General features: G+C 42.7%; 1 protein-coding gene across 1 annotated transcript; it reads left to right on the forward strand.

The window, feature by feature from the left end:
• Positions 1 to 1,658: 1,658 nt before the first annotated feature.
• On the forward strand, positions 1,659 to 26,963 carry LOC141106104 (beta-microseminoprotein A1-like). Its single transcript, XM_073596539.1, has 4 exons — positions 1,659 to 1,811; positions 8,143 to 8,251; positions 13,433 to 13,538; positions 26,688 to 26,963. Exons 1-4 carry the CDS (start codon positions 1,776 to 1,778, stop codon positions 26,809 to 26,811), a joined length of 375 nt encoding a protein of 124 aa, XP_073452640.1. The 5' UTR covers positions 1,659 to 1,775; the 3' UTR covers positions 26,812 to 26,963.
• The last annotated feature ends 950 nt before the right edge of the window (positions 26,964 to 27,913 follow it).

Genomic DNA, 27,913 nt, shown 5'->3' on the forward strand with positions numbered 1-27,913 from the left:
CTGCCAGTTTCTGCTCTCTCTCTGAGACCTAATTGATTGGGGTGACCACCAGTTCCCAGTTAACGTGGTAGTAAACTCTCTTCTGAAAAAACCCACTCACAGGCAGGGTTTTTATAACAGAAGAGACCCTAGAGGTCTCTTCTGTCATAAATGTCCCCCCTTTCTGTCAGCGGGTAATGTGATCTGAGCCACGCATGCACAGCTCACACCATGTTTACGTCCTGCTCTGTGTTCCATGGCAAAGTGACTCCTGGGTGCATGCGCAGGAGTGATGTCACCACAGCCCAGTCATTCAAGCGGCCAAGCATTAAGAACCCGGAAGGAAGACTGGGTTAAGATGCGCTGGGGACCACGGGGAGCTGTGGCAGCCCAGTGCTGGAGGGCTCTGTTTGTAGGTAAGAAATTACCTACATTTTCATTAGAAATTAAACTTGTAGGGGAGCCCTTTTTTTTAAATTTTCTTAAAGTGTTTGTTAAGGTAAAAAAATGTTTTCTATAGTTCCCTCTGATATATCACAGTAAGCTCCGCAGTGCATGTCATTTATAAAAATATGCTGTATAATAGCTTACTTCAGAGCACTGACTGCCCGCTGGTCTCCTCTCCCAATGTGATAGCTGCAGGGGGAGGTGCTGGGAAATCCCTGCTGACATCAGCCGAGGAGAGGAGAGGAGGGGAGGAGACCAACAGGCAGTCACGTGAGCGCCGAACGGTGCTCTGAAGTAAGCTATTATACCGCATATTTTTTATAAATGACATGCACTGCAGAGCTTACTGTGATATACCAGAGGGAACTATAGAAAATAAAACCTGTTTTTTAGAGCAGGAGGGGAGGATTGGGGAGCTTAAACTCAGAGAGGGGAGGGGGGAGAGGACAGAGGGAGACACAGGTACAGGAGGGCAGGCTGCGGATGACGGAGACACGTACACTGACTCCGCGGTCAGGGCTCAGCAGCCCTAATACATCGGAGTCAGCGCAGAGAGGGGAGGGTAGAAACTGGCAGGATCAGCCAGGTATTTCAGGTGTTACAGGGGGCCAAATGACACAGCACAAGCACTGTTTTGTATAACATGCGTTAAGGGAACAGGATATATTTATTTATTTATTTTTTGGGGTTAACAAACACTTTAAGGAGACTACTGCTTTAAGCAGAATAGTGGCCTTTTTGTGTTTGCACCCAACCTACTGAAAACAATGCCCCCTGCTGGTTGATTGACCATTGCTTTTTGTAAATATAATTATGGTCACTTACAGCAATGGTAAATAACAAATCTACTAGCAGGATCAGCTGGTGATAAAACTATGTTAAGGGGGAAAACAAACAATAGTGTGTTCATTCCCGTGACAGTCTGCATCATGTATGTCATCTTTTCATTTTGCCTGTGGTTAATGACTGACTGCCTTACCTTTCTGAGAATTGTAACAAAAAAGGAAAAGGTTGATGATGATTATTCAAATAACATTTACATAACTGCTCAAAATTAGAATCTGCACACTCACTACATTTGGCATCATTCTTTCACGTGTACTTTAGCTGTTCATGTGTTCTTTTATGAAGGCTTTGCATATAAAATATTACAGCGCTACTAAAAATAGCTTTTCCATAAGTAATTCATAAAAATTCCACCTTCCTTGGTAAAGTATGGGAGTGTCATTTCTAATAATGTGTCTTGTAGCCACACCTTTCCTTTGTTCATAAAGCTACACTTCACCGTCAGCAGTCATCTTCCAAAGGACCCGTCTTCTGTTTGGGTACTACTCTTCTCTTCAGAAATTATGCATCGCTCATACAATTCACGAACCTCTCCAATGGTAAGTGAACTGTGCCTTCAGGCAAAATTATAGCCTTAATAATATGTTTAGAAGAAATTCTACATGGTAAACTACTCTTCCTCCAAGTATTTGCCTCTTTAAGTATATCTAAAGCCCCAAACTTTTTATTTTTTAGTTATGGATAGAGTATAAAAATATTAGAACCTCTGCCAGGTCTTTATGAAGGATTAGACCCTATGCCAGGAGCATAAAGGGTTAGAACCTATGACAGATATTTAATGTTGTCAATTCACTTTCTCTGTATTTCCTGGTGACCATTCTCAGCAAGGCAGGAGTTTACAGACCAGAATTTACATGTCCAAAATTTAAAAAAAAAACTAGAAATTCAGGCTAAAACTAAAATCTCTAAATCTACTTGCATCCAAAATCTAAGACTAACCTATCTAGCCCTGTGAAGAAGAAATCGCTATACATAACTTTTCTAAAAGCTGCTCCGGCCAGGTCCCACGCTGAGCTGTCAGCGTTGGATTCGCTGTGGGGGAGTGTGCAGAAGAGGCAGCCGACAACGGAAGCCCCATAGTAACTCTATGGGTGACGTGGAAGAGGGAAGGGATAAAGAGCCACAAGGCCCTAATTCGGACTTTACAGGCAAAATGGACAATAATATGGTACAAAAATATATTTTATTAACAATGAATCATGTTAAAAAGGTCAAATAGAAAAGAATTAAAAACATACAATAGGAATATGTAGGGCAGGACTTAGGGTGGTGGGGGCCCCTGGGCTTGAGTCACTTTCGGGCCCTATCTTCTATACATATGCACAGCTCTATAAAACAGAAATAGAAGAGGACAAGGTGCGTCAGACTCAGTGCAGTATTAAAGAACTTCTGTTTAATTGGACAAGACAAAACAGCCAAATGGCTACTCACAAAAGTAGATAATATATAAGCGTATAAGTGGGGGATACTGTACTGGTATTCGTCCTGGGTCCACGATTAAAAAAAGCAATAAAAATGGGTACAATGATAATTACCGTATTTATCGGCGTATAACACGCACTGGTGTAGAACATGCACCCAAAGTTTAGGAGGGAATTTTAAGGAAAAAAACTTTTAGGAGGGAAGTTTAAGGAAAAAAACTTACATTTAAGTGACCATCAATGCAGCCTTATCAGTGTCCATCTGCAGCCTTGTCAGTGTCATTGCAGCCTTGTCAGTGTCAGTGTAGCCTTGTGCCAGTGTCATTTGCAGACTTGTCAGTGTAGCCTTGCTCCAGTGTCATTGCTGCCTTGTCATTGCAGCCTTTCAGTTTAAAAATGGCGCCCCCGAGATACAGAGTCAGCTTTCGGCCACACTCGGCGGCTTTCGGCGGCTTTCGGTGGCTTTCGGCTGCTCTCGGTGGCTCTTAAAGGCTTTCGGAATGGGCGGGGCCGGCGGGGCCCCCTATTGGCCGGGGCCCATGGGCTTGAGCCCCGTCAAGCCCAATGGAAAGTCCGGCCCTGGGCATATGATAGTTTGTGAAAATCTAGTGTAACTGAAAAAGTTGACACCAAATGAATGGTAGTGAGCCCCTATGCGTCAACACGTTTTGCTATTTTGCTTCGTCAGGACACACTTGGGGGTAGTTGAAAGGAACAGGTCTCACTTGTCAGCATAAGATCTATGGGTGACGTCACTTCCCAGGCATTTCCCAGCTATTGACGGCTGTCTCCTACACAGAGCTTCCTCCGATGGAGACTGGACCGGAGCGCCTTCAGAAAAGGTATGTAGAGTGATTTTTGCTTTACAGGGCTAGATAGGTTAGTCTTAGCTTTTAGATGCAAGTAGCTTTAGAGATTTTAGTTTTAGGATGAACTTCCTCTTTAAGGTTGTCGCTGGAAAAGGAACAGAGGTGAAATCTTCCAATAGAAAAACATATTCTAGTGACAACGATATTTGTAGTGATGTTCCCCAAATTCAGAGAGGTTTTCTTTTTTTTTTTTTTTTTTACTTATTTTGTATCCCTGAAACAGAAAGTGAGAGGAAATCTCCCCAATGGCACCAGACCATACCTGATGGATTTAACCATCCTTTACTCTATCAAAGTGTTGGTATTAGATATACACTACTTAATGCAGCATTACTGTTGAGCTGCAATGGAACTTTTGTTCATAAATTCACTGGCAGTGTCAATGGCAGTAGCAGACAAATTAAAGGTGGCTATATTTGCTTCTTGCTCCTGGTTGACTTCAGGATTCACAAGCTGTTTCTTTTCAGTTGTTCTGCATTTGAAAAAATATTTGAAAAAATATTTGAAATTAATTTCAAATCAGTTACGAAAACCATAATTTTTAGTTCAAATAGAAGACAAATATCTTGAAAATATTGCTGTTTTAGTTCTTTGAAAGACAAAGAGGGAAAAAGTTCTCACTGGCCTACTATCAGAATGGCAATTTTTTACATGTTTGATGAACTGCATATTGAGGGTCCATGCATACTGGCTTAAAAATCTGCTGCTCCTAGAGGAGTTTAGCATTTTGCCTGTAAAAGAAACTAATTTTATCTTATGTGTTCATGCACATTAGGTCGTTTGGAGCAGGGGTCAGCAACCTTTTTCCACTTAAGGGCTGGATTCAATGTATGTGAATGCATGGAGGGCTGCATTCACCTGCTAATAAATGAAGATAATAATAAGACACCTAACATGACATGCTTTAAAATTACACACATTCGTGGAATGGTGACAAACTACGGTACTTAAAAATCTCCATAGGGGATGCTTTAAAAATTTCTACAGGTTACCAGTTCAGAGTTACAGAGGAGGTTTAGTACTAGAATTATTGCTCTTGCTCTAACAATTGTGGCGATACCTCACATGTGTGGTTTGAACACTGTTTACATTTGCGGGCGCGATTTGCGTATGTGGTCGCTTCTGCGCGCAAGCACAGAGGTATAGGGCGCTTTAAATTTTTTTTTACCTTATTTATTTTATTATTTTTGTTTTTTTACACTGCCCCTTTTTTTCTGATCACTTTTTTTGCTGTCACAAGGAATGTAAACATGCCTTGTAACAGTAATAGGCAGCGTCAGGTACTCTTTATGGAGAGATCTGGGATCTATAAGACCCCAAATCCCTCCCTTACACTTAAACCGGTGTTCCAGCAGCGATTTTTTTTTTTAAGTCAGCAGCTACAAACACTGTAGCTGCTGACTTTTAATAAGGACACTTACCTGTCCAGGGAGCCCGCGATGTCGGCCCCCCGAGACCGATCCGTCCATCGGATCCAGTGGCGGCGCTGCCATCTTAACAAAGGGAAACAGGCAGTGGAGCCTTGCGGCTTCACTGCCCGTTTCCTACTGCGCATGCGAGAGTCGCGCGGCACTTTGTGAAGGGCCCTGTTGATTTCTGGGACACACACGTGTAAATATGGCACCTTTAAGTCTTCTGTGAACCGGAAGTGATGTCATGACATCGCTTCCAGATTACTAGATCCGAAACCCGATCGAAGCCGATTCTGGCTTTGTTCGGGTCTCCAGCCAGCTGGCGATTGTGCCGTCTGGTCACTCGGGCCTCCCAGTGGGACGGAGAGGGCCCGGGCAAGCCACGGAAGGCGGTGGGAGGGGGAGATGATTCTTAACCTAAATGCATCTTTTCACAAATCTAGGTTGGGAATTCGTATCCAAATCTAATTAGAGAACAGAATACAAAAATCCCAATAAACACCTTGCTCCTTCTATGATCCGAACAGCCTGGGCAGTGGTAAAGGCCAGTCTGCCCTGCCGTGAAATGAAATGACAGGAGCCACTGTCAATCATACAATCCTGTCTGCCATGTCAGGATCCCAACTGCCTATGTCACCAGCAGAACTGCGTGACAGGGCAAATAAGAATGTTTAATGGAAAGTGGCCTGCTCTTGTCATTCCAATTCATGGCAGGGCAGACCGGTTCCTCCCATTGGCCTTTTAGATCAAGGAGAAAAGTAAGCCATAGACATGGCCTTTTTTTTAATATTCAAAGCATGTGCATAGGCTGTGGCAACACTGCAGAGGATAGAACATTGCCATTGCTAACAAGCAAGAGGTAGTCCCTGGCAGGATCAATATATGTTTTCATATAAATTTTACATATTAAAAAATAAATGGCTCACAATGTTATACACATTTATAGTGGAGACTAAAGTTTATTTTTTGGGGGGATGGGGGATTTGGGGTTACTGATATTTTAAGGTATAAGAGTTCAACAAAATGTAAAACATCTGTAATCTTCTCCCTACTTTAGACAATAATTAACAATTAAATGATTGCACCATTCTGTTGAAAGCTTAGCCCAGACCGTCACAACTCAGTTCTAGGCAGAGTTAGTGAGTCACTCTATAATTTTATTATAACTTTTGGGAGTCAAGCAACAATCTCTCAGGTGTGTTTTTAACAATCTTGAAGTCTCAAGCCTCCAAGCCCAAACAGAGGTGATCCCATAACTTTCTTCATATTATGAAATCTGTAAGAACTTCAACAGGAAGACATCATTGTTGCTGCCACAGCAGATTTAAGAACCTCAGGATTTCTTTTTTGCAGCTTTCACACAGACTCAAGAACCAGTCTAGGGGTTGTTTGTTTTGGTTTGTTTATTTGGGGGTTAAACTTGCATGGGGTATGGGGAAAAGCATGGGATTCTCAGAACTGTAGAACTTGAATGCAAACTCGAGGACTTGATGATGTTTATAGCTGATAGGAATCTTTGTTACAATGCTGTACTCCTGTAGGTTTGTGGATACAGCAAAAAAAAAAAATGTACTTACTCTGTACACTTCAGGGTGCTACACACCCCACACTAAGGCCACATTCACACCTGAGCGTTTTGTAGCTTGAAGCCTCAAGCTACAAAATGCTGGAGGGGAATAAATAAATTATTCTCTATGGAGATGGTTCACATCTCCACTCCAAAACGCCTGAAGCCAGAAGCTCCAAAATGCCTGAAGCTCTTTAGGCAGATTTGGGCGTTTTTCTTCTTTTTACATTGGTGGCCTTATGACCTGTACAAAATTGTGGCAAAAACGCATCAAAATCGCTGCAAAAACGCAGTAAAATCCGCAGCAAAAGTTGTGGCAAAATCGCAGTGAAATCGTGTGACTTTCTGCCTGAAAACATTACGCTCAGGTGTGAATGGGGCCTAAATCAATATGCTAGCGCACTACCATGCATTATGGTATGCTGCATCAGGAAAATAGCACAGGCACTTTTTTGTCAGTTCTGAAGCGTTATCAGCCCATTCAAATAAAAGGGCTGGCCTAACTTAACTCACAGATGTGACCGGGGCCTTCAATAAATTTAATACATACAACCTAGTCAGAAGTTTAAATACGTTATTAGAAAACTTCACTCAAAAAGTGAAGTACTGCTGATTCGCTCTCTCCCCCAAACTGTAATGCCCTGTACACACGGTCGGATTTTCCGATGGAAAATGTGTGATAGGACCTTGTTGTCGGAAATTCCGACCGTGTGTAGGCTCCATCACACATTTTCCATCGGATTTTCCGACACACAAAGTTTGAGAGCAGGATATAAAATTTTCCGACAACAAAATCCGTTGTCGGAAATTCCGATCGTGTGTACACAAATCCGACGGACAAAGTGCCACGCATGCTCAGAATAAATAAAGAGATGAAAGCTATTGGCCACTGCCCCGTTTATAGTCCCGATGTACGTGTTTTACGTCACCACGTTCAGAACGATCGGATTTTCCGACAACTTTGTGTGACCGTGTGTATGCAAGACAAGTTTGAGCCAACATCCGTCGGAAAAAATCCTAGGATTTTGTTGTCGGAATGTCTGAACAAAGTCCGACCGTGTGTACGAGGCATAACAGTTCTTTTTTTGGGGGGGTTGAGTATTGATTTTTCTATCGGTACCCACTCGTCTAGGTGAGGATGCGGCCCCTCCTTTTCCCCTCCCACAGCCTCCTGGGACATGCGATGTGTTGCAGGACCATTCACAAAGCGCCACCCAAGTTCATGCATGCGCAGTAGAAGTCAGCTGTGGTTCCTTGGGAAACCTTAGCCTGTATCTAAGATGGCGGTGCCAGCAACCTGCAACGGTAAGAAGAATCGGTTGTGGGAAGACAGAGCTAGACCCTGGCGCTGGTAAGGACCCCATTTTTAAAAGTCAACAGCTAAAATATTTGTAGCTACTAACATTTCAAAACTGAAAAGAAGCAGAAGTTCCTCTTTAAGGAAAAAACTACAAAGGGTATACATGTTCCACCAAGACCAAATATGAATATTCAAATAACTAAATAATATTTTTTTTAATTATTAGCATAGTATAGCAGTATAGTATACAGTATAGTATAATATTTAATAGTATTATGCCTTTTCATGTGATTTTCTGCAGGTTCATGTGGTCTGTTTAATACTGGCTTCTGGTTTCCTAATAATGTTATGTAATGCAACATGTACTGAAATTGAACCAAGACGTTTAAGCAGAGGCCAAATACTCCCTGGTAAGGATGTCTTTATTCAAGTTTTCTCACAATGTGATATGAATGCATTCTATCTCTCAACAATTCTGATTAACCGGTTCAATACAGGGCAATTTCACCCCCTTCCTTCCCAGGCCAATTTTTAGTTTTCAGCGCTGTCGCACTTTAAACGTCAATTGCGCGGTCGTGCGACGTTGTACCCAAAAAAAATTGACGTCCTTTCTTCACCACAAATAGAGCTTTTTTTTGGTGGTATTTGATCGCCTCTGCGGTTTTTATTTTTTGCGCTATAAACAAAAGAAGAGCGACAATTTTGAAAAAAACACAATATTTTTTACTTTTTGCTATAATAAATATCCCAATTTTTTTTTTTAAAAACACATTTTTTCCTCAGTTTTGGCCGATACGTATTCTTCTACATATTTTTGTTTAAAAAAATCGCAATAAGCGTATATTGATTGGTTTGCGCAAAAGTTATAGCGTCTACAAAATATGGGATAGATTTATGGCATTTTTAAAAAAAAAAATTTTTTTTATTTTTTTAGCGGCGATCGCGATTTTTTTTGGTGACTACGACATTATGGCGGACACATCGGACACTTTTGACACATTTTTGGGACCAATCACATTTATACAGCGATCAATGCTATAAAATTGCATTGATTACTGTGTAAATGTGACAGGCAGTGAAGGGGTTAACCACTAGGGGGCGGGGAGGGGTTAATGTGTTTCCTAGGGAGTGATTACTAACTGAAGGGGGAGGGGACGCACTAGGGGAGGAGACCGATCTGTGTTCCTCCGTTCTGGGAACACAGATCGCTCTCCTCAGAGCTGACAGGCTGTGGATCTGTGTGTTTACACACACAGATCCACATGCCGGCCCGGTTAACGGGCAATCGCGGGTGCCCGGCGGACATCGCGGCCGCCGGGCACACGCACCGGGTCCCAAAGAACGCGGCAGGCGTGCGCGCGCGCTCCCGGCGGCGCACGCGCGCCCCCTAGACGCCCGGGAATCCCAGGACGTCATATGATGTCCACCCAGGATGGGAGATCCCATCTGGGGACGTCATATGACTATGGGCGGGTAGGGAAGTGGTTAACTCAACTCAACCCCTGCATACTCTCTGATCATGCTCCCTGTTGGGCTGAGATTAAGCTGGACTCACCTCCCACAACTTACTCCTGGAAACTCAATCCCTTCTGGTTGTCAGCGGTTCCAGATATATTGGAGTGTTGGGAAATGAATGGAGTTTTTTCTTTCAAACCAACAGGGACTCAGCACCATTCGATGTTGTCTGGGACTCCTTCAAATCCCACGCATGCATGATGCTAGCCCAGCGCATAGCCAGGTATAGGAAGTCCTCCTCCCAGGCAGTTAGAGTAGCGGAGCAATCTTTAATGGTTATTGAGAAAGAGTTCACTGACAACCCCTCACCTTCCACGGCCGATCAGCTAAAACTACAAGCCAGAGTGGTGAATAGTCTCCACTTTGAAAAGGCGGAGAGAAAAATATTCTACTGCAAACAAAGAATGTATGATTGTGGGGAACAGGCGGGAAGTCTCCTTGCCTACCTGGCTCCTATGGATCACATACCACCAAAGGTGGTATCTCTTCGCGACACTAAGGATATACTGATCTCTGATCCTGATATGGTGGCTGAGGAGTTCCGCTCTTTTTTTGCAACCCTATATTCTTCCTCTACTAATAACCCCAGAGAAGAAGTGGAGACACTTCTAACTGGCATAGATTTACCCACACTTAATCACAAGTTGAATTACTGGAAGCCCCTGTCACTGAAGATGATATAGTAGAGCCAATGTCTCACCTTAACCCCTCCAAAGCACCCGGGTCAGATGGCCTTCCTCTAGAATTTTTCACAACATATAATGATACTCTGGTTCCCAGATTACACGAGCTATTTTCCCATATATTTAAATCAGGCTCCCTGCCCAAATCCATGAGCGAGGCCTATATAGTACTTATACCTAAGCTGGGCAAAAACTTAGAGCTTCTATCGTCCTATATCCTTACTTCAATTGGACATTAAAATTTTGGCCAAGATCCTGGCGTTGCATCTAAACAAGGTCATTCTTACCCTGATCCATCCAGACCAAAGGCGTTTGACTCAGTTGAGTGGGATTACCTCTGGTCATGTTTGGCGAAGTTTGGATTTGGACCCAAATTTATCAGGTGGATCCAGCTCCTATATCAAAACCCCAGCGCCAGGGTGTTGGTCAACGGGAGGGTTTCTGATGCCTTCCCCCTTGCAAGAACCCCACCCAGGAATAAAAAGGGCTGAGCTGTGGGACTTTGGTGGAAATGTTGAGTCTATACGCCGACGATATGTTGTTGTACCTGACAGACGCGGGCCCCTCGCTGGAGACTGCTCTTCATGTAATACAAACCCTTGGCAATTATTCTGGGCTAAAAATAAATTGGGACAAGTCTCAGGTCCTACCCATAGATATAGGTGCCCCTACAGAATCCCAAGCCTCCTCTCCTCTTCTTCGGGTTAGCTCTATGAAGTACTTAGGTATAGTCATTACCCGTTCCCCAGAAGACTTCGTCAGACTAAACATAGAACCTTTGATTGCTACCCTGAAAATTAAAACTCAGACATGGGCCAAGCTACCCCTAGGAGTCATGGGCTGGGTAAATTTAATAAAAATGGTAATACTCCCTAAATTCCTTTACGTACTGTGGCATGCCCCGGGCTATCTTTCCCTCAGAAGCTTTAAATCCATTGAAGCTATCCTTAACTCCTTCGTATGGGGCAAGAACCGACACAAATTGTCTTGGCAAGTACTGAAAAACACCACAGAGTTGGGGGGCACGGCACTTCCAGACTTTAATTTGTACTATCTGGCGGCACAATTATCCCATCTTTACTATATAGACAAACATGATAAAGATCGCTATCTGGCCCCCAGTATGCTCCCCTTATGCTCGATTATACACCCATCCTTTCCAAATCATTTTTAGAGAACCAACTGATCCCTGGACATTAGGCAGCCACGGGGGCTATCACCATTGTAAAATTTGGGCAGTGGTGAGACATAGACTACAAACGCCAACGACGCACTCGCACACACCACTCTGGGACAATCCAGGCCTGAGAGAACTGCTACTATTACCAGACCATAACCTGTGGATTGCACAGGGAGTGGTATACCTGTTGAATGTTTACAATGGTGATATCCTGAAATTATTTTAACAGCTAAAGGAAGAATTTAACCTCAGTAATTGCATGTACTTCCATTACCTCCAGCTCCGCCACTCTCTCCAGGCCTAATTTCATAATGATCCTCCTAAACTGGACCATTTAGACGTCATGTGCACAATAATAGGACAAGACCACTCAAAACTCATCTCAATATTCTATAATACTCTCCTTCGCCCTACAGCGACAAAACTTGCCTATAGGTTAAAGGACCGCTGGGCTGGCGATGTGGGGGGGCTGGAGGATGAGGAATGGGAGGATGCATTGGACACATGTAGAAAGGTCTCCACTAGGCTTTCAGACCGGCTCACGCAACTTTATATACTACACAGATCTTATATGACTCCCCTTCGCCTGACTAAATATAAACCTGACCACCCTCCACTGTGTCCCAGATGAAAGCCCTTCTGTTTCCTTTTTTCATCTTATTTGGTCCTGCCCTGCAGTGCAAGGCTACTGGTCACAAATAGTAAAGTTTATACACGATGAGATGGGGTCTCCCCTTACACTGTGCCCTAAACAATGTCTACTGGGAATTTTCCCAGATCCCAACTTAGATAAATTCCATATTATATTTTTGCAAGAGTCCCTGTTCATAGCCAGGCTACTTATAGCAAGAAAGTGGATGAGGGCCAACACACCTACATTACAGGAGTGGATCTCCGCTATTAACAACGTATTACCCTACAAAAAAGAGCTTTACATTCACAGAGGCTGCCCGGCCAAATATGAGAAAATTTGGGATTCATGGCTGGAAAATGCAGCCACATGTAATGACATAACTGAAGATTCTCCTGAATAGTGAACAATGAGCAATACTTCTGATGAGCATTATATTATTATACTATACTAAAGAACATGCATGTGCTGATATCTGATTGTCAATGCCCCTTATATGTGGTGTACGATGTACTGTATGGTATGATTACATATGTTACCGTTTCGATTCTCTGTTCCCACTCTTATGTATGTGATATTAATTTTCATGATCTGTAAATGTGCATTCTTCTCAATAAAATAACCGAGTTATTTGTAAAAAAAAAAAAAGTAAATGTCAATAGTAGAGATAAGTGAAATGATTTGGAGGAAATAGATTTTGGTGCAAAATGACTAATTAGGCATCAACAATATTTCACAGAAGCACAAGCCCTCAATTTCACTTGTTTTGGGTCACTGGGCAATAAAAAATTAAACAAGCGTGCCAATGCTCACAAAGTAATGATGATAGATATCCAGTTTATTTCTAATTATGTGTTCGTTTTTTAACTAATGTACAGAATTTTTACAACCTTTTCTTAATTTTTAAGTAAACCTATTAATGTATCTATAAATATTTTAGATAAGTTGGCCTCAACCTAAAAAATTTAGAAAAAAACTTTTACTATATACCGAGTCTTCCTTGTACCTTCTTCTTTACTTCATTTTAGACCCTCTCTAGTAGACTTTATAGAAAACAATACACAACATACAGTAACTTATAATACAAAAAAGTAGAAATTAATCAATAATTACGTAATGATATAAAGCAGAACTTTGCATTCTTTGTACTCTTATAAAGGTTACAAAACTCATTATTATGACAGATTATTATATGTTAATTTTTTCCTGAATTTATATTTTTGTAATCCTTTATTTAAAGAGTTCTTACTTTAGTTATAGTGATGCATTAGCTCACTTCCTCAGCAGATGATTAAATAAATCAATGCAGATTGACAGATACTGAAATGAAGACACTGCAACAGCTATGCATACCTTACTAAGTTACAACCTTCACCCACCAAACAGGCAAACTCTGTCTATCTCAGGCAAAACCACATCCACATACAAGTGGTTAGATGATACCATAATCAAAGGAACAACTTGGACCAAATAAATGGCTTTGGCACTTTTGCCAACATGTTTAAAACTAGCATACTGAAAAAAATAGGTCATTTTACTTCTAGCCGTAAAACTTTTCTGTTCTTCCTCTGATATTTTCCAGGCTGTATGGATGGCGAAATCACGAGAAAATTTAACTCAACGTGGTTCACAGAGGATTGTAAGGAGTGCATTTGTCACCCAGGTGGTTCAATAGACTGCTGTACAGAGTAAGTGTTCACAAGGCTATACAGTTACATTTTTACTAATCATATGATTGCCCCAGTTAGTGCTCAGTTCAGATTAAAGCAGCCCATAGATGAGTCTTTTTTTTTTTATTCAACATGAATGCTGAACAAAAAAAAATGACTTAATTCCCCCATCCACACACTTGATGTGAATAGGGAAATCCTCCCCACTGCCTCATTGTATTCTGACAGCGGGGAGACTCCCCCGTCATCAGAATGCACTGATCAGCGCTGCCAGCTATAGCATGCGGAGTTGATCAAGCAGAGAAATCTGACAAGCTGGTTATACAGAAGTCAATTGGTAGATTGACTTTTGTACAACCAGCCGGCCCATACATGGATCGACATTCAGCCAGTCTCTGCTGAACCAGCCGAATTCTGATCCATGTATGGCCGGATTAATAGAAAGATGTGAACACTGCCATTAAGTGGGTGTACCTGCGATAGAGTACTTCTCAGTAATACTGATCCATGGGCTCATAGACAGCTAACGGTTTACAACTTGATTGCTAGACATTGTAAAACAAAGAAAGACACAGGTACACAGATATGTTGTAAACTCTAACTGAATGTATTTTAGTAAAAGTATAACTAAAAGCAAAACTTTTTTTTATTTTGAATATAGTGGGGAGGGATTAGAACCCTATCAGATTTTATTGCTGTCTGTGCCCCCCATTTTACCCTCTCTATTTTGTCTGCTTACCATTATCATTGAAAGTGATAATAAAAGAAAATCCCAAATTTTGGGTTGTCCCCAGAAAGGTAATAGAGTGGAATCTTCCAATGGTGACCTGGGGGTCCCAAGAGATTCCTTTCATTTGCAGGGATTTCCTTTCACTTCCTGTTTGACTATGGGACCAGAAGTGAAGGGAAATCTCTGAAATCGGACAGAGATGGCAAAAAATATTTAACAGGGGTTATAACCCTCCCTTGGTCTATCTGAAATGAAAAAATAGGTTTTGTCTATAGTTTTACTCCCACTTCAGCCCCGAGCCTCGTTTTGGGATTTGTTGTTTACAAGTTAAAATCAGGATTTTTTTCTAGAAAATTACTTAGCACCCCCAAACATTATATATTTTTTTTCAGACACCCTAGAGAATAAAATGTCACACCGTATTTTCTCAGCGGTATTACTAGAGCAATTTTTGGGGAAAAAATACATTTTTTTGAGGTAAAAAATAAGACAACAGTAAAGCTAGCCCAATTTTTTTCTATATTGTGAAAGATAATGTAATGCAGAGTAAATTGATACCCAACATGTCACACTTCAAAATTGCGCCCGCTCGTGGAATGGCGACAAACTTTGGCACTTAAAATTCTCCATTGGCGACGTTTAAAAATTTCTACAGGTTACCAGTTTTGAGTTACAGAGAAAGTCTAGTGCTAGAATTATTGCTCTCACTCGATCGTGGCAATACCTCACATGTGTGGTTTGAACATCGCTTTCACGCAGTTCCTGAAAATACCAGGGTTATGGCAGCTAGCTGCTTCCATAACAACGGTATTTAGCAGCAAAGTACCGACGTACAGGTATGGCAATTTGCGTGAAGTGGTTAACTATAACACTGTTTATTTCAAGCAATTACCATATTTTTAACAAAATACCTTTCCCCTTTTTTATTCTTTTGTTTAAAACAACACTGCTGATCTCCAAGATCTCTTTGCATCCATTGCACTGGCTGCATGACATTTCTCAGGGCAGCTTTGCTTATAGTGACAACAGTGAAACATGCCTCTGCATAGTACATTGGCATTGCTGTTTGTAGGTCTCTATTGGGAGAGCATGTGATATAGAGAGACAGTGCAGGCAGTGGCGTCTCCAGCTTTCATATTTAGGGGGGGCACATGGGGGACAGGGACAAAAGTAGGGGGGCAACTATAAAATGCATATATATATATAGATATATATAGATATATCTATATATATAGATATATATATCTATATATATAGATATATCTATATATATAGATATATAGATATATATAGATATATAAACATATACTGGCGCCCTTTACTATGATCCCACAACGGTCCTTTCACATGTTCTGCAGTGAACTCCCTTCCTACTGTATTGGGGTCCCCCAGGGTGGCAGAAAACAAGATATATATGTCACCAGCATACCAAGAAAATATAAGGATCCAAAGCAGTGGGAGAACTATAAGGGTTGCAAAGGTTGTCTTGCCTCCGGGCCCTGGTGTTCTGCCACTGTGGGGTTCCCCAGCCTCCTCTTGCTGTCCTGCCCCTGTTATTGACTGCTCTGGTCTGGTATCTCTTGGAATTTTCAGGCTGGTTCTCCTGTCCTAAGAATGGGAGAAATCAGTCTGTTTTTTCAGTAACTGGGAGTCCTGGTGGAGTCCTTCCTGCAACTCGCTCTTCTCCCTGCCAATGAGGATGCAGGGGAAGGAGCAGATCGGGCGGCCGTGGTTGTGTGAGCGCTCGCATTATGCAGTGTCAGCAAGCAGAGGAAGGGGGGAGGAATCACCCGCAGGAGCTGACTGGGGACTCTCTCCCTCTTAGACATTGATTTTTTGTAAAAAAAAAAAAAAAAAAAAAAATTTTATTGGGGGGGGAGGGGGGGTCACATGGTGGGGCACAGCATAATGTTGGGGGGGTCAGGGCCCCCTCTGCCCCCCCCCCCCCAGGGACGCCATTGAGTGCAGGGGAGGGGAAAAGTTAGGTGTCCAGGACAGAGTGTTGCCACCCTATAACAGGCAGTGCCTAAACAAAACAGTTATTGGCAGGATCACCAGGTATTATTTTAATGAAAGATGCAGATTTAAAAATATTGAAAATGACTTTTGGAGCTACTTTAACATAAAGCTTACATGAGATTTTAGTGACTGAACTTACATAAGGTTAAGGAACCCCACACATTCTTAGGAGAGTGGTGAAGAGTTAAATTCTTTTCCAAGTAAAAAAGTAACCCTGTTACACCCTGATATAGCAGATATAACAGGGAAAGAAAGGAGCAGTCTCCTTTCCTGTGAGGACACAGACAGCAAAAAGTAACTGACACAGGTTCTAATTTTGCTTATGCTTTTTCTGTTCCAGTAACAAAAGGACAGTTAAAGACTAAAAGGGTTTCCTACCCCTATGCCAAACATTTTTTTTCTGGAGCAAGATTTTTACATTTCTGTAAATCTTCAGGAACTAAGATACCACTATATTTTAGAAACTCATGGTGAACTGCAACCAAGACTTGATTATGTTTGCCTTCCCAGAATAAATTATATGACCAAACAATTGTGGTCATCTGGCCATCATACCTATATGAGCTTGTTGGACATCCCATTCCAAACCATAGGCATAAATATGGTGTTTTCCACCGACACAACTATAACAGCATCTACTCTTCTGGCAGGCTTTCCACGAAATTATGAAGACTTTCTGTAGGAATTTGTGCCCCTTCAGCAAAAAGACTATTTGTAAGGTCAAATACTGATGTTGGATAAGATCTGGTTTGCTATGAGCATGCTTATTTATCCCATAGTTGTTTATCAGGGTTAAGACCATTGTTCTTTGCAGGCTACTTGCGTTTCTCCACACCAAACTCACTAAACTATGTCTTTATGAATTCAACTACGAACAACAGGCTGTACATCAATGTTCTGACTGGTTCCTAAAAATAAAGAAATATTCAACAGGCAGGAGTGGCCCTATGGTGGAAGGATGCAATGTGTGCTGCCTGTCAAATAAACTTTTGGATCCAGTAATCTCATTGGTGTTTGGAGATAAGTACTATACAGAGCTGGAATGGGCTGCTGGGCTTGGCACTCGGCCAGCCCACAGGGGATAAGAAAAGATCCGGCAGCTTGGAATCAGTGTCTTTATGATGTTGGCTTTTAGCAAAGGGCACTGTCAGAAACCAAGAATAAGACCAAGACAGAAGTACAGTTAAATCACACGTGTTTAATAATAAAAGTAAATAGAACAAACATAGTCTAAACATAGCCAAAGTTTGCTAACCGGAAGGGATGGTCAGACAAGCCAGAAAGTCAGGAAGCCAGGAATCAGCGTAGTGGAACAGCAAGCAGGATCTGGAGCCGGAAGGAATGTCAGCCAAGCAAGTCTTGAACAGGAGCACAGGAGAAAGTCTCTGTGATGTTGACCAAGGCCAAGGCAGAGATCATCTGGGCTGGACGGCTTAAGTAAGCAGGACTGACGAGCAGGATATCATCAACAGGTGAGTCACTGTGGAGAGATAGGAGCTGGCAATTAGCTGACAGTTGAGTGGCCAGCTCAGAGGAAGGAAGGGCTGACCCCAGCCCTGACAGTACCCCCTCCTCAATGACCCCTCCAAGGACCACCAGGCTTGAGGGGAAAACGTCTATGGAAATCACAGAGGAGCACAGGGGCATGTACGTCCGAGGATGAGACCCAAGAGCGTTCCTCCGGACCGTACCCTTTCCAATGCACCAGGTACTGTATGCCCCCATGGAACCTATGGTAGTCAACAATGGACTGTACTTCATACTCCTCATGGTTCTCAACTTGTACGGGGTGAGGACGTGGCACCGAGGTGGTAAAGTGGTTGCAGACTACAGGTTTTAATAAGGAGACATTAAAAATACATTTGAGATACACACATATTAGTAGGAAGGTCTAACGCGTAAGCCACTGGGTTAATCCTGCGGAGACTACGGAAAGGCCCAATAAACCGAGGTGCAAACTTCAGAGAGGGAACACGAAGTTGGAGGTTGCGAGATGACAGCCAGACCCTGTCCCCAGCCTGGTAGGAAGGCACAGGCAGCCGTCTGCGGTCAGCATGGAGTCTGTACCTATCATTAGCATGTCACAAAGCCTCCTGGACTTGTGCCCAAGTGGAACGAAGACCACTGAGATGCTCCTTTAACGCAGTAATACTCTGTGGAACAAATGAGTCAGGCAACATGGAAGGTTGGAAACCATAGTTCGCCATAAACGGTGACAATTGGGAAGTAGAATTCAAGGCACTATTATGAGCAAACTCCGCCCATGGTAAGAGGTCTGACCAGTTGTTATGATGGTCAGAAATACAGCAACGTAGAAATTACTCCAAGGATGGATTGGCTCGTTCTGGAAAAAGCAAGCTGAATTCCCAACTGTACACAAAAGGCTCATCAGAACCAGGACACAAACTGACTACCCCTGTCCAAGATGATCAACTTGGGTAGCCCATGTAAGCGAAAGATCTCCTGAGCAAAAATGGAAGCCAGTTCCTTAGAAGTGGGCAACTTCTTAAGAGGAATATAATGAGACATTTTCGAGAACCGGTCAACCACCATGAGGATAACTGTGTTGCCCTGTGAGTTGGGTAACTCCACAATGAAATCCATAGACAGGTGGGTCCAGGGCCTCTCTCCATTGGGTATGAGTTGTAGGAGGCCCACTGGAAGGTGTTGTGGAGTCTTATGCCCTGTACACACGGTCGGACATTGATCGGACATTCCGACAACAAAATCCATGGATTTTTTCCGACGGATGTTGGCTCAAACTTGTCTTGCATACACACGGTGACACAAAGTTATGGGAAAATCCGATCGTTCTGAACGCAGTGACTTAAAACACGTACGTCGGGACTATAAACGGGGCAGTAGCCAATAGCTTTCATCTCTTAATTTATTCTGAGCATGCGTGGCACTTTGTGCGTCGGATTTATGTACACACAATCGGAATTTCCGACAACGGATTTTGTTGTCGGAAAATCTTATAGCAAGCTCTCAAACTTTGTGTGTCGGAAATTCCGATGGAAAATGTGTGATGGAGCCCACACAAGGTCAGAATTTCCGACAACAAGGTCCTATCACACATTTTCCGTCGGAAAATCCGACCGTGTGTACGGGGCATTACTCTGAGCACACACGGAACAGGCAGCTATGAAGGCGGTTACATCAGCACGTAGACTAGGCCACCAAATTGCCATGCGTGGCACTTTGTGCGTCGGATTTGTGTACACACAATCGGAATTTCCGACAACGGATTTTGTTGTCGGAAAATTTTATAGCAAGCTCTCAAACTTTGTGTGTCGGAAATTCTGATGGAAAATGTGTGATGGAGCCCACACAAGGTCAGAATTTCCGACAACAAGGTCCTATCACACATTTTCCGTCAGAAAATCTGACCGTGTGTACGGGGCATTATTCTGAGCACACAAGGAACAGGCAGCTACGAAGGCGGTTACATCAGCACGTAGACTAGGCCACCAAAATTGTTGGAAAATGGCCCAAAAGAGCTGATTCTTCCCAGGGTGGCCAGCAGCCTTGGGAGAATGGTAAGTCTGGAGCACGGCAGTACGAAGACTCTCTGGGACAAAGCAGCGGTCACAAGGTTTCTCAGGAAGAGCATGGACCTGAGCAACAAGAATTTTGTCACCCAAAGGAGAAGTGAGACTGGTGCGAACCATAGCCAGAATACGATCAGGAGGAGTCACAGGAACTGGAACCGACTCCATCTTGGAAGAGGAGGAAAATTGTTCTGACAAAGCGTCAGCCCTTACATTTTTAGTACTGGGTAACAATTAAACAGTGTAATTGAAACTTGACAAGAAAAGAGCCTATCGCGCCCTTCTGTGAGATTCTTATGGTCAGTAAGAATGAGAATCTGCACAGCGGTACCTTCAAGGAGATGTTTCCATTCTTTCAGGGCTAAAATGATCACTAACAGCTCTCTGCCACAAAAATGCATAGCGCTCACAGAGGTAGGACGTTGAGACAGAAGGGCACCAACTCCAGTCTCAGAAGTATCGACCTCAAGGATAAAGAGTAACGTAGGATCAGGATGTGCCAACACAGGAGCAGAAACAAAGGTAGCCTTGAGACTCTCAAAGGCCTTAATGGACACCAACTCTGTGGGTTACCATCCTTCCTGGTCATATCAGTCAGGGGCTTGACCAGAGACGAGAAGTTACGAATAAACTTCCGATAATAGTTGGCAAAGCCAAGAAAACGCTGCAGAGGATGTAAACTCATGGGTCAGGGCTACTGTAGGACTGCTGAAAGTTTCTCTGGGTCCATCGAAAAACCAGCAGTGGAAATTACATAACCCAGGAATTGAACTTGTTCGCAATGGAATTCGCACTTCTCCAATTTACAATAGAGATTGTTCTCTCTTAGTTTCTGAAGCACACAACAGACATCTGTGTGGTGGCTCTCCAGGGACTCGGAAAAGTATGAGGATATTGTCGAGATAAACCACCACACATAACTGCAACAGTTCTCGTACTCTGTTTGATGGACATGAGCCACCTGGCAGCAGAAGTGGACCATGCGGGAACATCAAATACCCTTTTAAAGGAAGCCACAAACTCAGGGTAACTCAGGACAATGGGTTTTTGCGTCTCCCATAGAGGGTTTGCCCAGGCCAAAGCTCTCTCAGAAAGCAAAGATATCATGAAACTTACTTTGCTTCTGTCCGTGGGAAACACCTGGGGCAGCATCTCAAAGTATATCTCAACCTGGTTGACAAACCCTCTGCATTGGACTGGATCGCCCCTAAATCGCCAGACATACCTCTTGAAGAGGTAATACTCGAAGCAGGTGCCTGCACAGAGACTGGAGCAGCAGCAGGGATGGCCTGCAACACAGGTTGTACCGGAGCAGCCACAGTGGGAGATTTCAAATGAGCCGTGCGACTCAAGAGCATTTGTAACGCCATGGCAAACTGATCCTTGTGGTGATCCTGCTCATCCAATCTGGAAAAAATATTACCAACAAGTGAATTGAGTGCATCTTCTGAATTCATGTCCTTTGCCTTCTGTCAGAATCCATGAATCAGACCAAGTCAGAAGTACAGTTAAATCACACTTGTTTAATAATATAAGTAAATAGAACAAACATAGTCAAAACATAGCCAAAGTTCGCTAACTGGAACGGATAGTCAGACAAGCCAGAAAGTCAGGAAGCCAGGAATCAGTGTAGTGGAACAGCAAGCAGGATCTGGAGCCAGAAGGAATGTAAGACAAGCAAGTCTTGGCGCAGAAGAAAGTCTCTGTGATGTTGATCAAGGCGAAGGCAGAGATCATCTGGGCTGGACGGCTTAAGTAAGCAGGACTGACGAGCAGGATATCATCAACAGGTGATTCACTGTGGAGAGATAGGAGCTGGCAATTAGCTGACAGCTGAGCGGCCAGCTCAGAGAAGGAAGGGCTGAGCCCATCCCTGACAGACACATACATGCTGGAATAAAAGCAAACTGTTTTCACAAGGTTAGAAGGTTGCATTTGTCTAGAATGTCTTTGTATGACTGTAGCATTAGCAGTACCCTTCAATGGAAAAAGCATTGGATGGGGTTACACTTTGTCCACACCAGGGAGCATGCATCAATTCTATCACACTGCAAGGCACTGCTAAATGGGAGCAATGAGACCGATTATGAGACAGTTTTTTGACATTTCTGCCGCTTAATTTATACATTTCTTCCTTGGCTTCTCTAAAGTAGCATTGCAACAGAATAAATCCTGCTCCTTACCACTTCTTAGTTGTGTGCCAGCTTAGAATAAAAATCGCTCATTCCCAGGTATACTAGTATTCACATCAGAAGACCAGACCTAAAAGGCCTTTTGCACCCTGCTCACGACTCCGAAAACTGCAAAAAGAGTCAAGGCGACTACAGCCGTTCCTATGGCTGAGTTCTAAACCACCTTTCCTGGGGTTTCAACCCTGTAAAGGGTCCTTGGACAACAGCCAACTAAATCTGTATAGTTCTGGGGTGTTTGGCTCCCATGCCACAACTCCAAGGCCCCTCCCATCCTGGCACTCATATGGGAACTACCTGCATCCATTATATCACTAGAGGGAGGTTTTCTCTAAAAGGGGCCTAACACCCAATTACCACTTTCCCTATACTACAACCCAAATTCCAAAAAAGTTGAGACGCTGTGTAAAATCTACATCAAAAACAGAATGCAATGATTTGCAAATCTCATAAACCCATATTTTGCTCACAATACAAAATAGAAAACATATCAAATGTTTAAACTGAGAAAATAAACAGACGGTGGCCTCTGTGGTGTATTCATAAAGTAAACAGAATTAGGGACTTGTACCATCATCCAGAAATCTAGAGCTTAAGGATATTGGGAGCCTGATCCCCAATCAGGCTGCCAAAGGGAATATGGGCATTTGGACTATTACGGTACAGTAAAACGTGTTACAATATAAATAATATAACAAATAGAAGTTGCAAAGATAAAAACTTGATTTATTGATGCAGAAAACAAGTCATCAGTTACACAGTAAAACATGGTAGCGACAGTGAAGTCATTGACCCCGAAGGGGGAAGATTGTACAGTAAGGCGATTAATCACAGATATCATGTTCCTCGACTAGTTTCGCGGGTACTGGCCGCTTCATCAGGAGGGAATCTGTAGATTCTGTTTATGACTAAACAGCCTAACCTAACAAGTAGTAAAAATACGCATGGTAAAATTGCTGAAAAGCTTCATAATACAGCATCAGAAATAAACATGATATTGACAAGGTTGAGAGAGGAAAAGGAGCGGAGCTGCTTACCCATGTCCCAGCAGGCCCCAAGTGCAGGGCTCATATCACCAAAAATGATCTCCCGCGGCGACCTGTAAGTCCTTACTATTACCACGCTGCAGTCCCTTAATTCTAGGCACTGGCATCATTGCTTTCGTTTTATACCTGATACCGTTTCTTTTCTCTATAGGCACTCCAGGCATAGGTGGAATGGCCTTATCATGCCTCCACTCTGTGCCTATAGTCCCTTACGTTATCGCTGCTGGCTACATACAGGCACCGGCTCCTTTAGCGATGCCTCCCCCGGGAACCCTCACAACTCCTACATTAGTACTAGGTATTATTACGCCTCTTAATCACCTCTTATCCCACATTCCTCCCTATCTTTTTCATCCTCTCTCCCTTCCCCCTCCCTTCCCTCTCCCTCACTTCTGTCCTTATCCCTCCCTCCGTTTCCTCACCCCCCTTTTTTTTCCCCCCTCTTTCCCATCCACCCACCGTCAAGTCCACCCTTTCCCCTCCCCCCCCCTTTTCCGTTCCCTTCCCCCCCCATGCCATCCCCTTCTGCATCTGTTCACCCACTTTTTTCTACCCTACACAATTCATGATGTTTGCACGTCTCTGCCACTTATCTGTCTCTGTTTATTATATTTTTCACCTATTCTTTTTCCCTCACCATGCACACCATATTAACACCTATTCACAATTTTCACCTTCTTATTCTTAGTAATTCTCCTATTGTTAAGGCACCCCACCCATCCACTATCTTTAGGTTGGCCACTTTAATATACCCAATTGGTCTTGATTACCCTGATCTATTTTCATTATTTCTGTAGCTCCCCCAGGTCGCCGCGGGTTTTACTGTACCGTAATAGTCCAAATGCCCATATTCCCTTTGGCAGCCTGATTGGGGATCAGGCTCCCAATATCCTTAAACTGAGAAAATGTAAAAAAAAAAAAAAGTACCGTAATTTTAAAATAGATAACAGCAACACATCTCAAAAAAGGTTGGGACATGGCAACAAAAGCTGGCAAAGTAAGTGGTACTAGCAAGGAAGAGCTGGAAGAACATTTTGTAACTAATTAAATTTATTCGCAACAGCTCAGTAACATGATTGGGTATAAAAGGGGCATCTTAGAGAGTTAAAAATGTTTGGTTGCAGAGTGGAAAACTGTTCTGTGGTCAGATGTATTGAAAGTTGACATTCTGTTTGGCAATCATGGACATCGTATCCTCCGGACCTAAGAGGAGAGGGATCTTCCGGCTTGTTATCAGTGCTCGTTTCAAACACCTGCACACTAATGGGGGTGCATTAGTGAGTATGGAATGGGCAGATTGCAAATCTGGAAAGGCACCATCAATGCTGAAAGATATATCCAGGTTTTAGAGCAGCATATGCTCCCATCCAGGCAATGTCTTTTTTCAGGGAAGACCTTGCATATTTCAGCAGGACAATGCTAAACCGCATACTGCATCTATGTCAACAGTATGGCTTTGTAGTAGAAGAGTCCAGGCCTGCAGCCCAGACCTTTCGCCAACTGAAAATGTTTGGTGCATATTGAAATGACAATAACAACAAAGATAACACATGACTGTTGAGCAGTTAGAATCCTATATCGGGCAAGAATGGGACAACATTCCTCTTCCAAAACTCCAGCAACCGGTCTCCATAATTCGCTGCACGGCGGGGGAGCTGATGCACTCGCTCCACAGAGAGCCAGAACCGGGATCTGTCAATGTAAACAAACAGATCCCCGTTCTGTTGGGGGAGTACAGAGTGATCGTCTGATCCCAGTGATCAGGAACAGAAATCTCTCTGTACTCCCAGTCAGTCCACTCCCCCCCACAGTTAGAAACACCTCCCTAGGGAACACTTAACCCCTTGATCACCCCCTAGTGTTAACCCCTTCCCTGCCAGTGTCTTTTTTACAGTAATCGTGCATTTTTAAAGCACTGATCGCTGTATAAATGTCACTGATCCCAAAAAAGTGTCAAAAGTGTCCGATCTGTCCGACTCAATGTCGCAGTCCCGCTAAAAATTGCTGATCACCGCCATTACTAGTAAAAAAAAAAAAAAAATTACAATAAAAATGCCATAAATATATCCCCTATTTTGTAGACACTATAACTTTTGTACAAACCAATCAATACAGGCATACCCCACTTTTAAGTACACAATGGGACCAGAGCATGTATGTAAAATGAAAATGTACTTAAAGTGAAGCAATACCTTTTTTCACTTCTGGGGTGTCAGGGGCTGTAGAGGGGGTGTCAGGGGCTGTAGAGGGGGTGTCAGGGGCTGTAGAGAGGGTCAGGGACTGTAGTGGGGGGGCAGGGAGTGTATTTCCAAGTAGCAGGGAAAGTCCCTGCTAAAAATCGCTGATCACCGCCATTACTAGTTATAAAAAAAGTACACAATGGGACCAGAGCATGTGTGTAAAATGAAAATGTACTTAACGTGAAGCAATACCTTTTTTCACTTGTATGCATGTATGTAAAATGAAAATGCACTTAAAGTGAAGCAATACCTTTTTTCACTTCTGAGGTGTCAGGGGCTGTAGAGGGGGTGTCAGGGGCTGTAGAGAGGGCCAGGGACTGCAGTGGGGGGGGGGGGTCAGGGAGTGTGTTTCCAAGTAGCAGGGAATCTGAACTATCTGTGCACGGGTTACTCAGCTGCAGCTTTAGCCTAAGAGCCACTTTACATACACTTACGCGTATGTCCTTACTCGCGAGTTTATGTAAAGTGAGTGTACTTAAAGCAGGGTATGCCTGTACATGCTTATTGTAGAAGAATACATATCGGCCTAAACTGATGAAGTAAGTTGTTTATTTTTATTTTTTTTGGGGGGGATAATTAGTATAGGAGAGAAAAGGGGATGAGGATGGGGAAATAGGGCAGTTGCTGAAGCTGACCATATATCTATTCACAACCTCAAAAATATGATGGACTATCTCGGTACTGATGACTAAAGTAAAGCAAAAAGTAAAAAATATTGTTTTTTTTTTTCAAAATTGTCCCTCTTTTTATGGGAAAAAAGGACATCAATCTTGTTTGGGTACAGCATTGTACACTCATGCAATTGCCAGTTAAAGTGACGCAGTGCCGTATCGCAAAAAATGGCCTCGTCATTAAGGGGGTAAATCTTCCGGGGCTGAAGTGGTTAAAAATTTGATATGTTTTCTATTTTATATTGTGACTAAAATGTGGATTTCTGAGATTTGCAAATCATTGCATTTTGTTTTTATGTAGATTTTACACAGCTTCCACACTTTTTTGGAATTAGGGTTGTATACTGGGAACAGAGCCATCTAGTGGCAAGCAAACAAACTGCACCTGCTAACATACCAGTGTGTAGTCTCTTTTTTGCCATATCAGTTTTCCTGTATTTAAAACGACTTTCCTGGTCCCGCATGATACATGAAATTCTTTCATATAGGATCTGTACCATTTGTCACTAACCATGCTAGATAAAACCAGAATGTAATATTAGAAGTACTAGAACCTGACACGAAAGTGTAGAAGGTCCTACCTGAAAACACAATACAAATAATGCATCATTTGTTTTGCCGTTGCAACCTACTGTTACTGGTTCACTACTCAAATCTTCTCATTTATAAAATGTTCTGAAGACTCTCAATGAAAACAAAATAAACTAATCTTTTCTTGCAGGATTGCAAAACCTGTCTTTTTCGACCCAGAATGTAAAGCGGTATTAAATCAAACTTCATGTAAATACGAAATTAAGAGAACAGACAGCTCTTCCAGTGCTTGTATTATAAAGGGCGTAATGTGAACGGTGTTAACAGTGCCATAAAGACTCAGATGAAAAATCAAGAAAAGTCAGCTGTGCAAGACCGAAAAGAGAAAATCAATGCATTTTTTTTTTAAATTCAAAGAAATTATAATTTTTGTATGGGTTAAATAATAAATGTTTGTGTAAATAAATGCGGGGAGACATGTTTTATTTAGTAGTTTACCTGAAGAGGGTCCCATCCTGTAGAATAATGCCCCGTACACACAGTCGGACATTGATCGGACATTCCGACAACAAAATCCTAGGATTTTTTCCGACGGATGTTGGCTCAAACTTGTCTTGCATACACAAAATCTGATCGTTCTGAACGCGGTGACGTAAAACACGTATGTCGGGACTCTAAACGGGGCAGTAGCCAATAGCTTTCATCTCTTTATTTATTCTGAGCATGCGTGGCACTTTGTGCGTCGGATTTGTGTACACACGATCGGAAACTCCGACAACGGATTTTGTTGTCGGAAAATTTTATAGCCTGCTCTCAAACTTTGTGTGTCGGAAAATCCGATGGAAAATGTGTGATGGAGCCTACACGCGGTCGGAATTTCCGACAACAAGGTCCTATCACACATTTTCCGTCGGAAAGTCCGACCGTGTGTACGGGGCATAAGAATTTCAAAAACTTAAGGAAAAAAAAGACTTTATCTGCAACACCGAGGACTCATCCAATCAGTAATATTAAAAAAAAATAACAACTTTATTGTGTGCAAAGATAAAAAAAAAATCATTGCACACTTTATTTTCAAAAACACAAATACATGTGGATATGTTACAGTGAGCACAGATCTCATGAATATTAGACCCTAGAATAGTCACACATATATCAGATTAGCTAGACCCCTGTCAATGTATTTCGCGGTTGGCTTCAATTCTTCAGGACAGAGCCAGTACGCAGCAAAATGTCCTTGGCTGGTCCTAATTCAGATCTGAAGACTTCTGCCCCCATCCCTCCATACCCCTGCAGCCATAGTCTTCTAGTGCTGCGGGGTTTAATACAATTGATTGGACATGTCATAGGCACTCATCAAGAATGGAAACTATACCCACCCTTTCTGTAGCCCTCTTCCATTCACAAAAGCTGTAC

The sequence above is a fragment of the Aquarana catesbeiana genome, linkage group LG08 (genome assembly GCF_042186555.1).
Source record: "Aquarana catesbeiana isolate 2022-GZ linkage group LG08, ASM4218655v1, whole genome shotgun sequence".
Taxonomy (NCBI): Eukaryota; Metazoa; Chordata; class Amphibia; order Anura; family Ranidae; genus Aquarana; species Aquarana catesbeiana.